The sequence below is a fragment of the Rhipicephalus microplus genome, chromosome 2 (genome assembly GCF_043290135.1).
Source record: "Rhipicephalus microplus isolate Deutch F79 chromosome 2, USDA_Rmic, whole genome shotgun sequence".
NCBI classification, from domain to species: Eukaryota; Metazoa; Arthropoda; class Arachnida; order Ixodida; family Ixodidae; genus Rhipicephalus; species Rhipicephalus microplus.
In genome coordinates this window covers 250,121,215-250,140,869 of record NC_134701.1, presented here as the reverse complement: position 1 = coordinate 250,140,869, position 19,655 = coordinate 250,121,215, and the positions used below count along the sequence as shown (strand labels likewise).

Below are 19,655 nucleotides of genomic sequence, written 5' to 3'. Positions count from 1 at the left end.
CGTGAAAGTTCGATTTGGTGTCACACCATATTGTAATTTCGACTCGTTAGTACGCTCAATCGATAACACATGGACTGGAAACCCGCCCGGGTGGTTGTGGCGTTCTGCGGCTGAAAACGATGTCGCCGGTTCGATTCCCAACAGCGGCAGCAACATTATACTGCGGTGGTGGTATATGTATACGAACACAGGTGTCCTGTGCGCAGGCACAGGGCGCGTGATAAGTTTTAGGCTAAATTCACCTAAAAACCTTCATTATCACAACCATACTTTTATAATATAAATAAGTTGCTGGGGAGCAAATGAAACAGTGTATACACGTACTAATTTCGTTTTTCTCTCTGCTATTTAGATAAAAAGAAACAAAAGAAAACAAAACACACAACAGAAAGGCTACATTGCTACGACCACTCAACAGCAGAGCCTGAATATATTCTGCCCGCACAAGAACATCAATGAGCATGTTCGACGCTTTTCAAAAAAAAAAAATTGCAGTGCTTGAACTGCAATCTTAAGAAAAAAAGCAAGCAAACAAAAATCGATGACTAGAAAATAATAAACACTTGTTATGATCGGCGCACTGAAAGCAGTGACAGTGTGGGCTCGTCCAACAGACATGTCTGTTGGACGAGGCTCGTCCAACTATACGGAGGTGCCTTTAGTATATACCTGCATTAAAATATGTGTCTGAAACATGCAATCGAAAAAAAATGAAGAAAACACAAAGCCATGAGTAGAAAATATTACTCGGTCTTTATTTCCGATAAGAAGAAAAGAGGGAAAGACGGGGGAGAAAATAAGAGGTAAAAACAACGGTCACAGACAAACTCAGTCCAGGCGCGTCTCTTATTCACTGGTTTATTGAAAACAACCAACCAACCAAACAATGAAATCTAGGAACCCAAAGAAAAAGGACACAATACCTTTAGATCAATAAAATCAAAAGAAATAAAGATGACAGCGCTGTGGCTGAAAGAAAAAAAAAAGAGAACAGAATCTTGCCCTCTTACACCAAAACAGGATAATCACACCGGCATACAAAAAAATATAACCAATACCACGTCTAAAGGCGATTAAGTACATAAAACTTTAAATTCGTATATTAATCCTCCCCTTTCTAATGTACAAGCAATGCGAATAAATTATTTCTTGTATTTTATGGTTATTTATTTATTTTCTTCCACTTTATTCCCGCGTGTATGTCACGGTGGGGTTGCATGGCGCCTCGTGTTGGCGACGGCTACTGACAAGATTGGCTCGAAAAACTGGAAAACCGCGCATGAGCACAAGTGAAAAGAAAATGACTATGCGCGTAATGCATATGCACCAAACTAACATGACAAAATAATAATAAAGAACACGTAGCCAACAGTGCCCTTTAGAACTTCGTTTTAGCTTTGGCAATGACTTCGTGAAGGACGCACAGTCCTCGTCAAAAGTTCCCAGACCACGCTTCCATAAAAATATATGGGATGATGGTCTGGGAAACTTTGACACCCCCTCCCCCCCCCCCTCTGTAAATTGTGGTACACGTGCTTTGCGGAGGAGTTGATTACTAATCTTTTGAAACAACGCCGTGGTGGCTTACTTACTTTGTAATGGTCAAGAGTTCGACTGAAACCTCCCAGCCAGCCCTCTGTGGACGTTCATTACATTAATAGCAACCTAATATTAATCGTTCAATACGCTTCAGTGCCAACTTGTTTGCTAAAAACCATGTGTTAGTTAAATTAATATATATCCTGGCTGGAAACAGTGAATTTATATTTGATTTGATTTATATGTGGGGTTTGACATCCCTAAACCACCATATGATTACGAGAGACGCCGTAGTGGAGGGCTCCGCAAATTTCGACCACCTGGGGTTCCTTAAAGTGCACCCAAATCTGAGGCCACGGGCCTACAGCATATGCGCCTCCATCGGAAATGCGGCCGCCGCAGCCGGGATTGGATCCCGTGACCTGCGGGTCAGCAGCCGAGTATCTTAGCCACTAGGCCACCACGGCGGGAGGTATTACAATTTGACGTGGGTTTAAAGGCATAGTTACCGGATATTTTGTTAATATTGCGTGACCGGGTTATGGTAATGTGTTCTGCTCACGTTTCTCACACTACCGTGCAAACTTTGCCACAGATTGCTCACAGGTTTCTCCCTCTTTAAGCCGTAACAAGGCGTACGGACTCTTCACGACAGGCGTCCAAAGGGCACTGAAAATTGGCTGCATGCTGTTTGGCTCGGCGAGTTGTACTTCTCCCCAAGCCATGTATGACACCGTATTGCAAATAGCCGGCGCCTTCACCGCTCAACACAAAAGAATTGCGGCGCAGCACGTAAAAGTCACGTTCACGCTTGTTCATGTTGCGAGGGGTATGCCTGCTGAATAACAAATACGGCGCTACATAGACGAACTTGAAGTTTGTTAAACGTATTTAGCAAACAGCCTGATGATCCCATGCGAGGCATTACTTTACAGTTATATCACGAACGAATCTAGGGGATTGACAGAGTTATAATTTGGAACGAGTGAGTTCCTACGTCGATAGAGTGTATCGCTCAGCCTTGCATTTGCGATGGCGCCAAGTACTTGCGAATATTCGCAATGTTCGACGACACAGTTTTGCCCTGGAAACGAGCTGTTAACGTCAGTATTGCTTTTCACGTCTTTACCAAGCGTCGAAAGCCGGCAGATCGATGCGAGCAGACTTATTCTAGCAGTTACATCGGGTGCTAGATCGCTCAAACATTTCTAATCGTTTCGCCCGGCAATACGTTCGCCGTCATTAGGGACGAAATGACGACCCTACAAGGCAGGTTAAGCTTGCTCGATAGCGCTATGGATCGAACTCTCATGACTTCGAAACAGCTTGCGCGAGAGATTTGGCGTGTGGGTGGTCGTGATCGACCACGACAATCGCAGACCATTACTACCACGTGTTGACGATGCAATGCTATGTTATACAGGGAAACTGGCTTAGAGACACACGTTTGAAAAGTAGAGCCTGCGACCCGCTCGGAGCCGCTATCATTCGCGACCGATGTTAATATCTGGGGCGGCGAGTGATTTAGGGGATATGCGCAACTGATATAAGGAAAAAAATAGTAATAGCAGAGCTCATGAAGCTAGCCCGATATTGACAACTTGTTTTTTTTTTTCTTCATGTCTCGTATCTCCCCCTCCACCTGGCTTGTACTCGGGGCAGGGAAGTATATCGCTAAAAAAAGAAAAACGGCATATCAGGCTCATTATGCTCCGATGAAGAACCTATACGCTACCACATTGGCAACCTGACTGGCTGGTGCAACGTTGAACGCACAAATGGGAATTCGCGAGTGTGTTCGCGAATCCCGTTAGAACTTCCGCGTCGTGAATCGTTGTCGCTGCGTTTCGGTTCATCTCGTTCAGCTTTCCGCGACTCCTCGCCACTGCAAGTCTAAGCGACACACTCCCGACAGCTCGTTTATGTGGGACGTGGCCTACAATAGCTGCATCGAATTCGTGGCTTCTACTGCGACGCCGCAATATACGTAGTCGTTTTGTTTTCTAGCGGACACGCTGGGAGGCGCGGCGCACCCGCAACCTTTCCAGCCGCAAAGAACTGTGTGCGGATTTCTAGGCGCCGGCTGTGTACTACAGGCGCCGCACGTGGCGGTCGCGTTTGGCAATGAGCAACAAAGATTTGGCGGGAGACGGAGAGAGAGAGAACGGGCAAAGAAAGGGCGAGGGGAGACGCTCTTACACGCATGCGTGCCGACGAGACCCGATTAAACATAAGAAAAAAAAGTAAAGTCATTGCAATGCAACATAACGACAAAGACGCGGGAGCAAAACAAACAACAACAAGCACACGCACAGAGGAAAAAGGGTGGTGCGGCTTCAGAGGGTCGCTGCAGGTACGCATGGCGGGCTGCTCGCCGGCTACGCACCTCCCCGTCGCCCCTAGGAACTGGGCCCCACGGTGGGGCCAGGTGCGCTGTCTACCGCCACCTGTGCGCTTCGCCGCCGCCGAACGGCGCTGGCTGCAGTCGCGGCGGTGCGACCGCTCACTGGAGCGGCACTGCGCCCCTCACCCTCGAGATCTCCGTCGCGTCGACGGTTCCGCCGTGTAGACCAACCACGCCACGCACAAAACAACTGCGCTGCGCCAGCACCGAACCCGGCCGCAACAAACGCGCGCAGCAGTAATAGTTAGCAGTGAAGCTATACCCGTATCATAAACGCGACTGCAGTGGCAACACGGCGGCCATTTAACACGACAGAAAACGGAGAGGGTGGGGGGAGTTGCGCGAAACGGAGTGGCTGTGCCTAAGGTGATCACTTATGAGAGACTTACACAAGCTTTACTTGGGATAATGCGGTTTTTATCTGTAACGATTGCGAATCGAATGTCACGTGTCGTGAGCTTTACACCAAAACAAGCGATTACGGTAACTCACGTGTTTCAGTTACGGACGCCATCGCTGGCTTGCTCAGAATTACAATGCGTTGCTCGTGTATCTTGTTTTCTCACCAATGGCTGCAACAAGTGCTTCGAAGCGTCCGTCAACTCGCCCAACCGGGTGAGCTATTCACTAACACACATGTGGCCACAACTACTATAGAGAACAGGAAGACTAGGATGAATGATGTCAACGGTTAACTATAAGTGAATGCATAAGCTTAGAGCTTTGGTTGAAAGAAAATGTGTAGTCTTACTGCGCGCTCTTCAAGAGAACCGGTACTTTCTTTTGAACGATTGAAAAAAAAGTGAAATTTATTCTCTGCGTCGCGTCAACAGTTAAACGGGAGAGATAATGTTTAAGAATAACTGTAAGAACGTGTTAAGTTCTTACCCGACGAGAAAACAAGGGACTAGAGAATGAAAACACCCAGCTGGCGTGTGTACACTCTGCAGGAGATCAGAGCAGCAATAAGTGTACGAGGAAACTACCCATTAATCTTTGCATTGCTCTCTATTTGCCGTTATAAAATGGCGCGTTTGAAACTGAACGCTTAGTACGAGAACTGTGCAATGATCACCTTGGGGGCAGCCACTCACGTGAGCACGTGAGCAGCAGCAGTCGTTGGCACGCCGTCACATTGCATGCGCAGGGCTGCTGCTCCGCAGAAGCTGCTGAGGATGTACGTAAGCTGTTACGAAAATGGGCGGCAACTAAGCACCATGGGGAAACACACACTCTCTCTCTCTCCTCTCCACGCGCTGAGATCACTGACGTTTACAACGGCCTCATGAACACACTTGGACTCGCTGGCCGCGCGGTTGAGCAATGTTGCCAGACTTTATCGAGTGTAGGCGGCAACCGAGAGAAGCGTTTGGCCATGTAGAACATGATATCTGGCGTCTCTCTTCTTTAGCAAAGTCGCCTGAATGACGGTCGACTGTAGTTACAGGAAACAATTCAATATATGCGTGCTCCGTCCCATCAACTTCGTGCAGTGCGGTGAAAGCCACAGCGGTCACGTGAGGCAGCTACTCGTCGACCTTTAACCATTAATTTTCCCATGTTCAACGCGATGTTAGTAAATGAATCGCCAGTTGATTAGTGCCAAGAGAAATGCAAAGCCGACATTTAGCGAAATGCAAAGCCGACTGTTCCTGTTTAGTGGCTGATCACACTCGTAGCGATCTTCGCTGCACTGCACGCAGTTGTTGTGCCGAAGTCTACAAAATCAATTCCTACGACACTTGGCAGGAGTGTCGGTGCAATGAAATACTGGTCGCTTACACCTCTGTCTGACACGCAGACAGAAAAAAAAAAAAAGACGACCGTCGTAAGCCTCTTTCGGCATGTTAAACGACATGAATTAACCGTTGGCTGCTGCTTCGCCCTTTCAAACTCGTATATCCCGTATAGACACCAGATCGGTGCGGGCTTGAGAGTGTCGAAAAAAATAAAATATAATAATGGCATGTAATCTCGGAGGGCTAAAAAATGACTAAGTTGTTTCTCTACTGACTTCTCCTAGGTCACAAAGCGATGCCTTCGTGCAACAACAAACAAGGCGACCTATATTTCTACGAGAAAATGGCACTTCCAAAGTTTCAATGATTTAGTTTCGTAACCACCCGAACGAGGATCTTAAATAAACATTTGGCTTATTCAGGTAAAAAGTGCCATAGGCTCCATTTTTTTCTCACACTAGCACGTTACAACACGAGAGGCATGAAATATGGCATAATGGTATTTTTAAAGTCACACAGAAAAGTTCTGAGAGACGAATGACTACACGGGTCGCTTTTCCGCATTTAGTTTTGGCAGCTCTTTTTTTATTGCTCATTGGCTCAGCCAGCTATAGGCAGTGTACTCTTTCTCTGACGGACGTAAGTTCATTAACGTTATCCAAAACCAACAAACGCAATTCGCCAAGCGTCGCAATTCAAACCCTTCTCGTCATCTTCGTTTCCAATCCGCACAGCGGCTTTCGACTACACATTTGGCTGCCACGGTGGCCGCCTTACAGGCAACTTGGCACGGGTTCTCACGCAGCGAATTCGGAAATCTACACTCAAACTCACTGAGCTAAGGAACCATACAGCACATAACCAGACGCATGCAACCACAGCGTGTATTCACGACTGTTCAAACTGCCCACAGTTTCTTTCAACAGGAAAAAAAAAAAAACGACATACCGAGCAGCTACGCTAAACACTGCAAAGCCATACCAACGAAAGAGAAGGAGAAACTGCGCAAGAAACGGCTGCCGACCTGTTTGTATACATATATCGTGGGGGAGAGTGTATTTCACTCCCTATATAATAGAGCCGGGAGCGCGCCATAACGCTGTTGCCAAACGGAGAGATCATACGGAGCTGAAAGCGGCTAGCAAAGTGCGCCGCACTTCATTGCACGGGGCCGCCTCTCATCTTGAACACGCTCCCACACGACATGGCGAACGTGCAAACGCCGAGCGCCAACCGAACACACCCATGCCACACACGCGTCGCCCGCATCCTGCACACACAGAGGAAACGCATTCAAAACATCACGTCAACGATGTCACGCCGCCGCGCCACCAAAACGTATAAATACACTTAGTATAAAGGTGGCAACGAGCGTCGTGGTTATGTATACCCGTATTACCGTGAACAACGCGCCTTGGTGTGGTATGCAGTCGCGCGTCTTATTACCGTTTTTTTTCCCTTCAGGTTTTGATATTTCGCAAAAAAAAAAAAAAAGCCTTTGATTTCTGGATCCTTTGGAACGTGAAGCGAACGCTTTGCAGAACAGAATGGGGGTTTAGCGGTTTTGATGTATCGCAGAAAGGGACATATACACTACACAGACGTGAAAGTTTTCCGATAACGTAAAGGGAAGAACAGGAGAATCATTCGATTCGCGCGCAGAGCTCGAGGAGCGGAAAGTGCAGTTCTGAACAGCGACAGAAGCCTTTCCCTTTTGATGGGGCACCCGCATAATGGACACGCAAAGGGCGTGGAGCCTTGCCGCCGCGTGCTGCCTCGCATGTATACGTCGCCTAACTCTCTCCATCTTTCTTTACAATATGCACACTGTCAATATCTCTGTCTATGTATATATATTTATATAATATATTTATGTACGCGTAATATCCTATACGTTCACAAACACCTTCGCAAAATACATACAAGGAAAATAAAGAGCGCGTCACTTCCTTTCTTTTTGATATTCAACCGTCAAAAAACGTTTGATTTCCTCTGTTTTTTTTTTAAACCTGGCTCGATACCCGTTGGCAGGCACACTCACACAATCGTCGAGTGCCAAAATGGAGTCCGCACAAGTCCGCTACAACACAGGCGGGGGTGTTAGCCCTCGCTTATACTACAGCACAGTCCCCACACTGGACTGCACCTCGGGGAACAACGGGGGGAGGGGGTTTAACAACGGGTGACGCCGACATGGGAGTCCGTGCGAGGAAGTGCAAAGATACTTCCTCTGCTCCGCTAGGACGAGGCGGCCAGCGCGAAGGAACCGTTGCTCGTGCTGTCGCCGTCGTGGTCCGGTGACAGCCCTCGCGCCAGGCCGGGCGGCAGCACGTGCGGCAGTGCCAAGCCGTGAGCGAGGCCCCGGCGCCGCACCAGGTCTAGCTGGAAGCCAGCTGCCAGCCGGTCCTCGAGCCGCTCTCCGAGCCGGTGATGGTCGACGCTGAGCCGGTGGTCGATGCCGAGCCGGTGGTCGACCGCCGTCAGCCGGTGGTCCACGGCCGAGAGTCGGTGGTGGTCGACGACGACGCCCTGCAGCCGCTCGGCGAGCAGCTCCTTGCGGCGATGGTCGTTGTTGATGCGCAGGTCTTGCTCTTCTTCCTCGGGTTCCTCCATGATGTCGTCCTCGCCGTCGTCCATGTCCTCCTCTTCGGGAGCCTCGGAGTCGGACCGCGAGCTGGACAGGTCGAGCACGCCGGGAGTCGGGTAGCGGTACGGCGTCGACGGCAGCAGCAGCGGCGTCGGCGACATGGACATGTCCAGCGGCTCGGTCTGCTCCGTCTCGAGGAACAGGTCGCGCTGCTGAGGCGTCAGGATGCGTATCGTGTGGCGCGGCTTGCGCCGGCTCTTGGGCGGCTCCCCCAGGGGTCCGCCGGTGGCCGAGTGGGCCACGGGCGGGATTCCGGCGCCCACCACGGCGGTGGGTGAAAGGGCGGCGGCCAGGCTGTTGTTGACCACGACGGGCACCCCGGTGGTCGTGGCGGCCAGGGAGGACGGCGACGAGGCCTCGTAGGCGCGAGGCCTCCGGCCGCGGCGCGGCTTGCCAGCGTTCGCCTCGTCCTTGGGGCACTTGTGGTGCATGAGGTGGTGGCGGCGCCTGAAGCGGCCCATGCAGAGCTGGCACTCGAACGGCTTCTCGCCCTTGTGGATGAGCATGTGCGCCTTGAGCTGGTTCGAGTCGGAGAACTTGGAGTCGCACAGCTCGCAGGCGTACGGCCGCTCGCCGGTGTGCACCCGCAGGTGTCGGCGCAGGTTGGCCACCTGCACGAACTGGCGGTCGCAGTGCGTGCAGTGGTACGGCTTCTCGCCCGTGTGCAGCCGCATGTGCGTCTTGAGGTGGTGGTCGCGCGTGAAGCGCTTGTGGCACTCGCGGCACTCGAAGGGCTTCTCTCCCGTGTGCGTGCGCTCGTGGTTCTGCAGCACATGCTTGTAGCCGAAGCATCGCCTACAGACAGTGCACGTGAAGACCTTGTCGCGCGGCGCCTCGCGTCGTCCCAGCAGGTTCGAGAGGAAGGCCAGCTCGCCCGTCGTCGAAGACGCGGCGCCCGAGAGCGGCGGACTACGCGAGCCGCCGGCGCCTCCCGCGCTCGACGGCGCCGAAGAAGAGCCCGCTGCGCCGTTGCCGCCGCTCGTGGTGCTCGCCGCGCTGCCGGGGCTGCCGCCGTTGCTGCGACATTCCTCGGCCTCACTGGCCTCTTTCATCGCACTCCGGTGACCTGCGCGGCAACACACTGAAATTAGGTATCCGATTGGCTGGGCGCCGAAGCATGGGTTAGTTTGCCGTCCTTATAGTCACCAAACAATGAAAAATAAGGGAGAAGGGGGGACACGAAGTCCATCCCAAACATTGACCCTATAGAAACGTATACGGGGCGCTGCCAAAACCCTCCCCCCCCCCCCCCCCGAACTTTGAAGGGGAACCCTGCACGCGCTTATGACCCCAACAGCGCTATATATAATGCGAAACATACTCACATTCAAAGAGGCAAGGGCCGACCGAGAAATAATTGTAGTCGTATACAGTGCACTTTACTGCCTAACATATATGTGACGCACCGCATGAACTAAAAGAAACAATAAAACATAGTTTTTTTTAACTACAGTTTGCTATGTACGATACGCAGGAATCGGATATTCGTGGACCCAAACTGGCTTCTGACAGCAGCTTTCAGCCATGGTGGAAGTTTAGGGTTTGTACATAAAATAACAGAGCTGAAGTACAGCTTGATGGTCGCGATTTGCTGCATACACTACAAGACTCTTTCAAAACGCAGCAAAGGCAAAAAAAAAATCAATATAAACGTGGGCCGCTTACATAGTGGTGCAATGCTGAACTGACAGCCGAGTCTTTCACAAATCTACATTATTAGTAATGTAATAATTAACAATGTCACAATTAGTGCAGCATTATATAGCAAGTCCTCGCTTTCTCTGCTATCATCTGTTGTTTCCCCTCCCTGTCTCTTTCTCTTCAGATCTGTGTTTAGAACAAATGTTCTACGACTTCGAGTACGACGTATACTATACTATATGAGAATGCCTTGAGCTGTCCCAGTCTACACAACGACTCTTTGCAAAATTGCGACTGTTCTGTGTGTTTAGAAAAAGTGCCTAATGATTTAGAGGACTTGGTGCTGAAAGCTGTCCCAGGGGCTTCACATTTCATGAGGCTGCATAAAAAAAAAAAAAAACGCCGTTTAAGCAGCATGGCATACGGAGCTTTTTGCGGCGTACTGCGGACATGATATGCTATATAACGGGTATGTTTATAAAGAAAGTTGTAAGCGATTTAGAGTACTTGGTACTCCATTATGGGGGAACATAAAGCCGTGTGTTTAGAGCAAACGTTCGACGATTTAGAGTACGATGTATGCTCTACTATGGGATAGATTTGAACAGTCTCGTTGTTAAGCAAATCTAAAGGGCAATAGTACGTCTTATCATATTTCGAATTTTGCTACACTTTCCTCAGAGGGCACACGCGCCGATCAAAAGCCGACATTGCATATTCCTCGTGTAGACAGACCTCAGTGGAGGTGCTGGCCACTGATCTTACCCGCCATCGATAACAGAAAAATGCACTATAAATATCCTGATTAATCGAATGTACATCGACAAGAGAAAGCTACCTTCATTTATAATCAATCCTAAGATGAAGAGGATTGATGAAGAAAACACACGCTAGTCGAGTCTTTGCGTTGCACACGCAGTAGCGCAATATACATATTATATATATATATATATATATATATATATATATATATATATATATATATATATATATATATATATATATATATATATATATATATATATATATATATATATATATATATATATATATATATATATATATATATATATATATATATTCTGGTAACGCGAAACGGCTGAACGATAAGCTTGAACAGCTCCACCGTTGAAAGAAAAACGAGCACACGCAATTATTATCTGCTTAATCGGCACGAAAAGACTCAAACTTAAAGGAACAATGAATCTTGTCACATATACCATCGCGTAAATAAGAGAGGCACGCGAAGACAAGACTTGGGAATACGCTATACACTGATGGAATAACCTAAATCAACGCTACACATTGGCCTCTGGACATTGACCACTAGACGTGAGTAATCGCTTGACGAGTTTGAATTTTTACGCCCCTCAGACGCTATTTACCAAGCGTCTTGCACTCACTGAGACACATTTGCGTGGATACATTGTGAACGGTCACGTCTGGGTTCGTTGGAACGAAAAGCCCGACAGACCACGCGCTATTGAACCACAAGGTCACATAGCCGAATTAAGAGAACATGCCCGCATTTCACCTTGTTGACATTCAAGTTTCATGCTAAGAAACTAAGCAAGTTATAATCTATGATATAATACATTTCCCGCCCATAAATATGCGACTGCCATTAATAGCAGTGGAGCTTATGTCCTCGAGCTTAGCAGCGCACGCACCTCAGATACTATACCACAACATATCCTTCCAGCTTATCAATTCTTATTTATGCGAGTATTCTAAGGGTACCACATAGAAGATGGAGGTAATGCACATGTGAGTGCAAAGAGAGGGTGGGGTGAACAGGTAAGAATCAACACAGAAACCAAAAAAAAAAAAAAAAAAGCCAGGTCTGCGCAGTCGCGCAGCACAGTCACAGCGAAAGCTGAAAAAGCGGACATTCAGAGCCTTTCAAAACACTCATTGGGTAACTATTGCAAGCACACTTGCTAGCTTGGTACCAACCAGGGCATTAATAATACATTTTTGTGTAGTACTAGGCCGGCATTCGCTATGCTATTTTTCGTCATACTTCTGAGAAGCGTGATATCTAAACACTTGCCACAGGAAATTTTTGCCAATTGTCCATGCAGTGGCTGACAACGATGAGGAATTATGGCTGAAGTGGGTATGCGGCACAGTTAATAGGGGAACAAGTACAAGCTTTTGTGATGATTTGGAGCATTGGACGTCCTACTCGTTACGCTATTCCCATTGTGCGACGACTGCTTGTTCTTTCGCTATGTTGTAAAACACTTTATAAGTCGTATTAACGCGATTGCTTTCCCGACATTACGCCTGCCTAAGACAAGTTTGACAACAACTTACAAGCACCGGTGTAAACTCAGTGGTAGACTATTGGGCTGGAGAGCAGCGGACCCGGGTTCAAGCCCCACTGTGTCATTGATGCAAGTTTTTTTTTTTTTTTAAGTTTCGCATGATGTAGTTGCGGACACCGGCGGACAACTGCGCGTGACCCGAAAAGCGATCTCATAACAGCTTTCGCTGTAAAATAATATATAGTATCTTTATAGAGTTACACAATTCCTATTATCATCGTACTCGTGAAGTAATTAACACAATGACACATAAGGAGTTCTTTCAAGGGATGAAGCAATCCAGAGGAGGCAATGAAAATGCCCGAAAAGGTACAGGAGGCAAAAAACCACTGTAATGATGATGAGGCCTTGCACTACAATGTTAGGTTGGAAGATTGGTTTCGATAAAGTACTCATATTCTGCTATGCATGGAATGTTTCCTTCCAAAAGAGCGTTGTTATTCGAGCATCTCGAGACTCACGTGGTTGCATGAGGCACACGAATCTTCCAAGTATCCGACAAAAACGCGTCCACCAGAAGAGCGTACGTGAAGCGACGCGAATCCATCCAAGTGAGCGGCATCCCAGAAGAGCGGTCACCGAGTGCATACCCCATGGAAGCCCTTCTCGGAGCAGCTGTCGGCCCTCGCCGCAGGAGGAGTACGCAGTAGAAGGGGTGGCAAGGCGGCGGCACGGAAGCGAAGTGCGGCGACTGCGTAACCGCCGGACGATGGTGTACGCCGCCACCACACACACAAGACGGTCGACCTTGAAGCCAGCCTCCCTCAGCGGGAAGTGACGCGAAAGGAGGCCTGCAATGCCGCGCAATACCCCCCGCCCTCTTACCACCGCGCTCCTTTTATTCCATGTAGAGAGAGGAGCGAGCGCGAAAAAAGAAGACATGTCAGAAAGCCACAGCCCGGGTCAGACTGTGGAGCGAAATAAAGAAACGCGGAGACGTCATTGTAGCCGAGGCGCCTCGCTCTCGGAAAGGAAAGAGAGCGGTAGAAGAAATATGGTCGTGGCTCGAGGCGGAAGGGGTGCACTATAGCGAGGGAGAGAGTGGTGCGAAATAAAAATAGACACTACCCGCCCGCGCAACCTCTGTCATCCAGGCTAACCGGGAGACGCCAACAAGCGAACGAACAAACAACCAACCAACCAAACAAACAAACAAACAAACAAACAAACAAACAAACGATGGAACTGCTCCCCTCCATGCAACGGGTCAGAGTTGCCGGCCAATTCAGCTTGCGCCTACACCAACCGAACCAAGCCCATTTCACCTTTTACATGAAAGTACACAGATAGATAAATAGAAAAAAAGAGATATATAAGGAAAGGATCGCCAGCATGCACACGAAAGGGTCAAGTTGTGAAAGAGAGTTTAAAATAATTCAGAAAGAAATAAAAAGCTAGAGCTAGCGAAAGCTATACACAGGAGTTGGGCCTCTCCCCTTTTGCCTCCTCGTCGGGAGAGAAGGGATGCGGTGGTTCCTTCTTTTAGGGGCCATTTAATTAGAGGTGCCAAGCAAACGGAACTCGGAGAGAACGAGAAAAAAAAAAAAAAGAGGCCACTTGTCGTGCTTGCTTCCATTGTGCGGTCCAGCATGTCGCTCGCTATGAACACTCGAGAGAGGCGCGAGGGGCTCAAAGAAGCGGCATGGGTGTTCTTCGCCATGTAACTCGCTAGTTTTTTTTAGGCGCGCGATGGGCGCCTTTCGGTTTTTTGTTCGGAGGAAAAAAAAAAACTGAAAAAAAAAAACGGCAGTGCTAGCGGGCTCGGCTTGACTTGACTACAACGAGCCCTTCTTCTCCTGCCGAATAAAGGGTTCTCTTCCAATTGGGGAGAGAAAAAAAAAACAGCAGTCGGCACAGATACGCCAGAATAGGATAGATGTGGGGGGGGCAGCTCGCTGTTAAGAGCGCGCCGAGAAGTGCTTCAGAAGGGAGGTTTGTTCCGTCTCGTTGTTCCCTTTCGGCTTGGCCCCCAGGAAGTACAATTAGCCGCGTTAGTTGGCACACTGCCCTAACACCGCCTTTCAGACGTTGGTCTGGGTCTCGTTGACGCCCGTGCAGCCGCAGGGGAATGCACGGCGCGTGGCACGTCTCGTCAAACAGAAGACGGAAAAGGAACGCGAGCGCCTCGAGTGTTGGTTGTCGGCGGTTCGTCTTTCAACTTCTCCTTGTCTTCGCTACGCGTTGCATCTCACTCTGCGGCCTCCCTATACTCTCGCCGTGACCTTGTCTACTTGTCCCCGATCTGTGGCGCCTTCCTTTCCCCGCGAGCCGTTCTTCTTTTGTGTCGAGCTGACCTTTTTCTTTCCTCCGCTTTCGTTTGTCTTCGAGTCGCTTTTGATCTTCTCCTCTAAGCCGATCTTCCCTCGGGCGTCGAGAGATAAGAAAGAAAAGCGAAAGAAGTGTACCGGAGACGTGGCTGATTCTTCCCCGCACTTAAGCCATTTGTATACGTGTCAACAGACAAAGCGTATACGTCAGTGCAAACGTCGAAGTACGTGTCGGGAGCTGCGAAGCAGCGCTTGTACATAAACGCTGCTCCGGAAGACGCAACCGAATGACCCAGACAGCTTGACAACTATGCATCATCGCACAACTTATTAGGAAACGAAAGTGAAGAAAGAAAAAAAAAGAAGCTGGCTATACTAGCAAACTACACCACTGCGACACCAAGTAAAAGCGCAATAAGCGAGCAGTGAGAGTATATGAACGAGAGATGGAATCGACGATGTTGCCTTGAAGGTATACTATTATGCCGCGACGTCATTATTTTTGTTGTTAAGTTATGCAATTTCGGCATGCCTGTTCCGGCCTGGTAAAGCATGCGCTCCGCAGCTGGCAGTTAATAATAATAATAATAATAATAATAATAATAATAATAATAATAATAATAATAATAATAATAATAATAATAATAATAATAATAATAATAATAATATAATAATATAATAATTTACCTCAATAAGTTTTAACTGTTAGTAAATCCCAAAGGAACTCAGTTTAGGAGCAATACTATAAAAAATAAATATAAATGCATAAGTAAAGCGCTATCACGTGAATGTGTTCAGCATGGCATGCCTGTATATATTACTGCTGCTTGTAGATCTTTATACGTAACAACAAGCCTTGTTCGTTATAGTGGGTGTTCATATACATCCTGCAATAATATCATATTTTTTATTTTAACAACTGAGTTTGCTTCTAACTATGCCAGTAGGTGGCTTAAATTCTTTTGCAAATTATGTAACGATGTTACTAATACTTTGTCTCATGTGTTCACCGAAAGGCGTTCATTTTTTTTTTTTTGTATATGTCCGATTTATTGTATAATGTGCGCGTGTCAAAAAAGTTTTCTGTAATGGCTTTCACGAAAAAGTTGAATTTCCGTTTAATTTAACCTCGGAAGCAATAACACACTGCGGCTTTCGTTTTCGCGTGCATTATGCTGCGTTATATACAAGCTGAAAACTATGACAAGTTTTAAGATTTGCTTCCCATCATTCATGGCTGAGCTGCGCTTTGTCTAACTATTTGCTCGTTTGTTTTTCGTGATTGAAAACGGGCGTCGAACATTGCGAACAATAACTCAATATGTTCCACATATCCGGTCCATGATTTATTTCGTTTTTTACAGATGAACACATTTCATGTAAACGACCTTGATGCCATGACACGCGTGTGCAAAAAGAAAGCAGTGCTAGGTTTATAGCTGAATCGACTTCTTAACTGATTCATGTTACGACGTTGCACGTATACGTATACTGGTTTCCGTGCATCGACCAAAGCGCCCAGAAAACCTCAATTTTAGGCGAAATATTTCCGAAGTGGCTACCCTGCCTTTGTATTCTTATGTTGCTAACTAATATCAAATGAAGGAAAGTGCACATTTAAAAGCTAGTTTTCTTTGTTAGACACAATATTTATGAGAACTAACCGACAATAATGCCAAGGAAAGTATAGGGGATGTTTTTAGAAGTAACTGAAATGTACACGTAAAGAAAAAAAAAGTGGACGAAAAGTTAGCTTGCCACCGGCCGGATCCGAACCGGTGACCTTCGAATAACGCGTCCGATGTTCTCTGTTTGGCGTCTCGTACTATACGCGACGCCAAACAAGGAATAAAAAAAGAGTGTCCCTACACTCGCCGTAATGGCAACAGGTGGCGCTGGCTTGGCCGCCACCGTAGAGTTACTGTATATGCTATTTTTTTAGCTACCTAAAGGTTGCATATAAAGTAACTCTATGCCACCGTAGCCCAGAGGTATAGAGCAACGGGCGCGTTATTCGGGGGTCGCACGTTCGGATCCTGTCGGTTCAAAGTTATCTTTGCGTTCGCTTTTCATTTCTTCACATTTACATTACAATTACTTCTAATGACGTCGCTTATACCATCCTTGGCATTAATGTCTGTCAGTTTACATTCTAATGAAGTTGCGTATACCTTCTTTGGCATTAATGTCTGTCAGTTCACATTAACTAGTAGAGGCTATTATGAAAGTGGTTGGTCAGCAAGACTTACAGCCATTGAGGGTTTGCCTTTGAGGCAGGATAACTGCGGACAAGGTCTGACGCAACCCCAATATGCCACACACAGCGATTCTGTGGCCATTACGACGCTCTACAAAGCGATGACAGAAAGACATGCGAGTGAATGGACTATAAATACGAAGAAGTAGAAGAGAGATTACCCGGCTGCATGATGTTATAAGAGAACACGAAGACAAGGTCTGCGGATATTGTCAGCACTTGGCCAACAAACGTGGAATATGTGAGGGTTCATACATTAAAATTGTCACTCAGTGGCGCCATGCGTAGCTCTAGCGGCAGGTATTTATGCAACGTAACTGCAACTTTACGTTGGCAGGTCCTATAAGACCAGCGTGAGGCAACGATATATAGAGATATCGTACTTGCAGTGGACGAGGGGCGAAAAAACCGGTATGCGGCGGAAATCGCCCGGAATCGAAGCAACCTAGCACGGCAACTTCAGAGCGGACGTCTATAGGCTACGCGCTCGCGATGCAAGGAGGGTCAAATGCTTCGGGATAAAGACAAAACAAAAGCGACCGAACATGCATGCAACTGCAGGTTAATGCCTCTCCACTCTTTTACCGTGCTCATCTTGGCGAAACGCCACAGGGCCGGCTGGCGTGCACCCTTGCATGCGTCGTCGATCCTGTACACACACTCCCAGAGTCGGAAACCCCGAGACGGCGGGTCGCTGCGGCGCGAAGTCTGATTTGTTAACGAGGACGCAGCGAGCTAGCGTATATACACTGCGACCTCACTGTCACCGAGATAGCAAACAGTCGAGCGGAGAAACAAAGAAAGAAAGGAAGGAAGAGAGGATTGTAGAGAGAGAGAGAGAGGGGGGGATGAGAGGAAGGAACGAAACGGAGAGAGCGCAGCGCCAGATGGTTTGTAACACAAGAGTCGTCCAAAGATGGCGCCTCGGTGTTTTTTGCGGGTAAAGTCTTTGCGGGGGTGGGTTGAATGAAACGCTGTTCCAGCCTTTGTTCGAGAGCGCATAGTCTACTATCTCTTTGGCGATTCTTTGTACTGAACACTGCCCTCGAAAGCTCAACACTCAGATTAATACAGAGGGGAAAAGGGGGGATAGACGGAGGGGGGGACAAACAGCAGCCGTCCAATGCGAGCGGCCGTGCGCGGCGTTCCAGCTCCACAAGTGCGACCTGACGCACGGCGGCTCCGCCCCTCGCGTCGTGCTGGAGGGTGGAGCAACCCTTTCATTGGGAGCCGAGCGTCGACAGCAATCGTGGAAGGGGGGAGCGAGCTGTTTCCCGCGCTCGGCAACCCCATCAGGCCAACCGGGCGGCCAACCCTCTCGCTACAAGAGCGCAGCAATCTCCCGGACCCAGCCCCGCCGCTCAGCCAGCCCCAGCGGGGAGCGTCGCGACCCCTTTCCTACCAGCGACGCTGTAGATACGTGCAGGGCAACGGCGGCGACGTATAGGAAGCGGGTTGCGGAGTGGACAGGATCGGGGAGGGAATAGAACGGGGGAGAAGGGCCCAGATATCCGGCGAATGCGAGACCCCGTTTATCACGCGAGAGCTGTAATATCGGCGGGGCTGCGCCATTAGAGAAAGGGTGAAGGATGCCTCGCCGCGCCCGAAAGCGGCCTTGGCGATGCGGAAGGGTTTTTTTTACGCGAGGCAAAGGAGACCGGCCGGTTGAGCAGGAAGGAGGGGGTTGATGCGCCCAGGCGACCTGTTGCGCCTTGCCGCGACTTCCGCATTCGTGGCGATCTCTTCGCCGCCCGCATTGCCCAATCGGCAAGAACCAACGGGGGGAGTATTATACATACATATATATATAAATGAGCAAAACTCGCCAGCAGATGGTGCCGCGCAATTACTGGTAATAACTCGAGGGCCCTAGAGCGGTGTGCGTATAATACCATACACGTAGGCTCGCCGGTCTGCAACGGGCTGCGTGTATAATCCGTTGGTGTATAACGAAGCGTGTCGAAGACCGCAAAAAGTCGACGTCCTCCTATAAGTGCCGCAGCAGCGCTACGGGCGCTAGGCGGCATGGCCTCTCCCGTTTCGCATGCCGAAATGTGCGCATCCACGGCATTGCACACAGAGACTCGCTCTGCGTGCGATTTGTTCTACCAATCGAGGAACCGCGTTTGACATTGAATCAGAATCCACGCAAACGTTAGGGCCCCTTTCCATCGGGCTAGGGCGATTCCGGAAGCCATATAGTTCCGAAAGTCCGAACAATGGTTTTGAATGAGAAATGCTCCGTAGACGGGCAGATGCGGTTAAACAAGCGTAACACACTGGTTTCGCGACTACCACCTTCGATCCTATCAATATACCCTTTTCATGCAAAGCTAGCGCATCTTACCTGTACTGTATCCGATGCAGGTTAACGAACTATATATGGGCGGTTGCAGTCACTCCTGCAAACAGCCTATTCGAGCACACTTCGAGTGCTCTCTCTCTCTCTCTCTGTCTCTCTCTCTCTCTCTCTCTCTCTCTCTCTATATATATATATATATATATATATATATATATATATATATATATATATATATATATATATATATATATATATATATATGTGTGTGTGTGTGTGTGTGTGTGTGTGTGTGTGTGTGTGTGTGTGTGTGTGTGTGTGTGCGTGTGTGTGTGTGTGTGTGCGCAATATAGGTGTCGCTTTTAGCTGGACGAATCTGCATGGCAGGGAAGCAAACTTGCAGATTATAAAAATAAGAACCCATTGAACCGTTTAGACTCGAGAAAAAGAAAACGTGAATCGAATTTCTACCTTTCTTGCGGAATTGTATGTAGTCCACTTATAACATCACGATTGAAGCAGGCTACTTCTT

The 19,655-nt window shown here is 48.3% G+C and overlaps 1 protein-coding gene across 1 annotated transcript in view; it reads right to left on the bottom strand.

Moving 5' to 3' along the window:
* Nucleotides 1–734: 734 nt before the first annotated feature.
* LOC119169294 (uncharacterized) overlaps nt 735–19,655 on the bottom strand; it is a 135,799-nt gene continuing 116,878 nt past the window's right edge. The window contains exon 4 of the mRNA XM_075879211.1: nt 735–9,395. Coding sequence (XP_075735326.1) covers nt 7,921–9,395 — 1,475 coding nt within the window. The 3' untranslated portion in view covers nt 735–7,920. The remainder of the gene's footprint in view (nt 9,396–19,655) is intronic.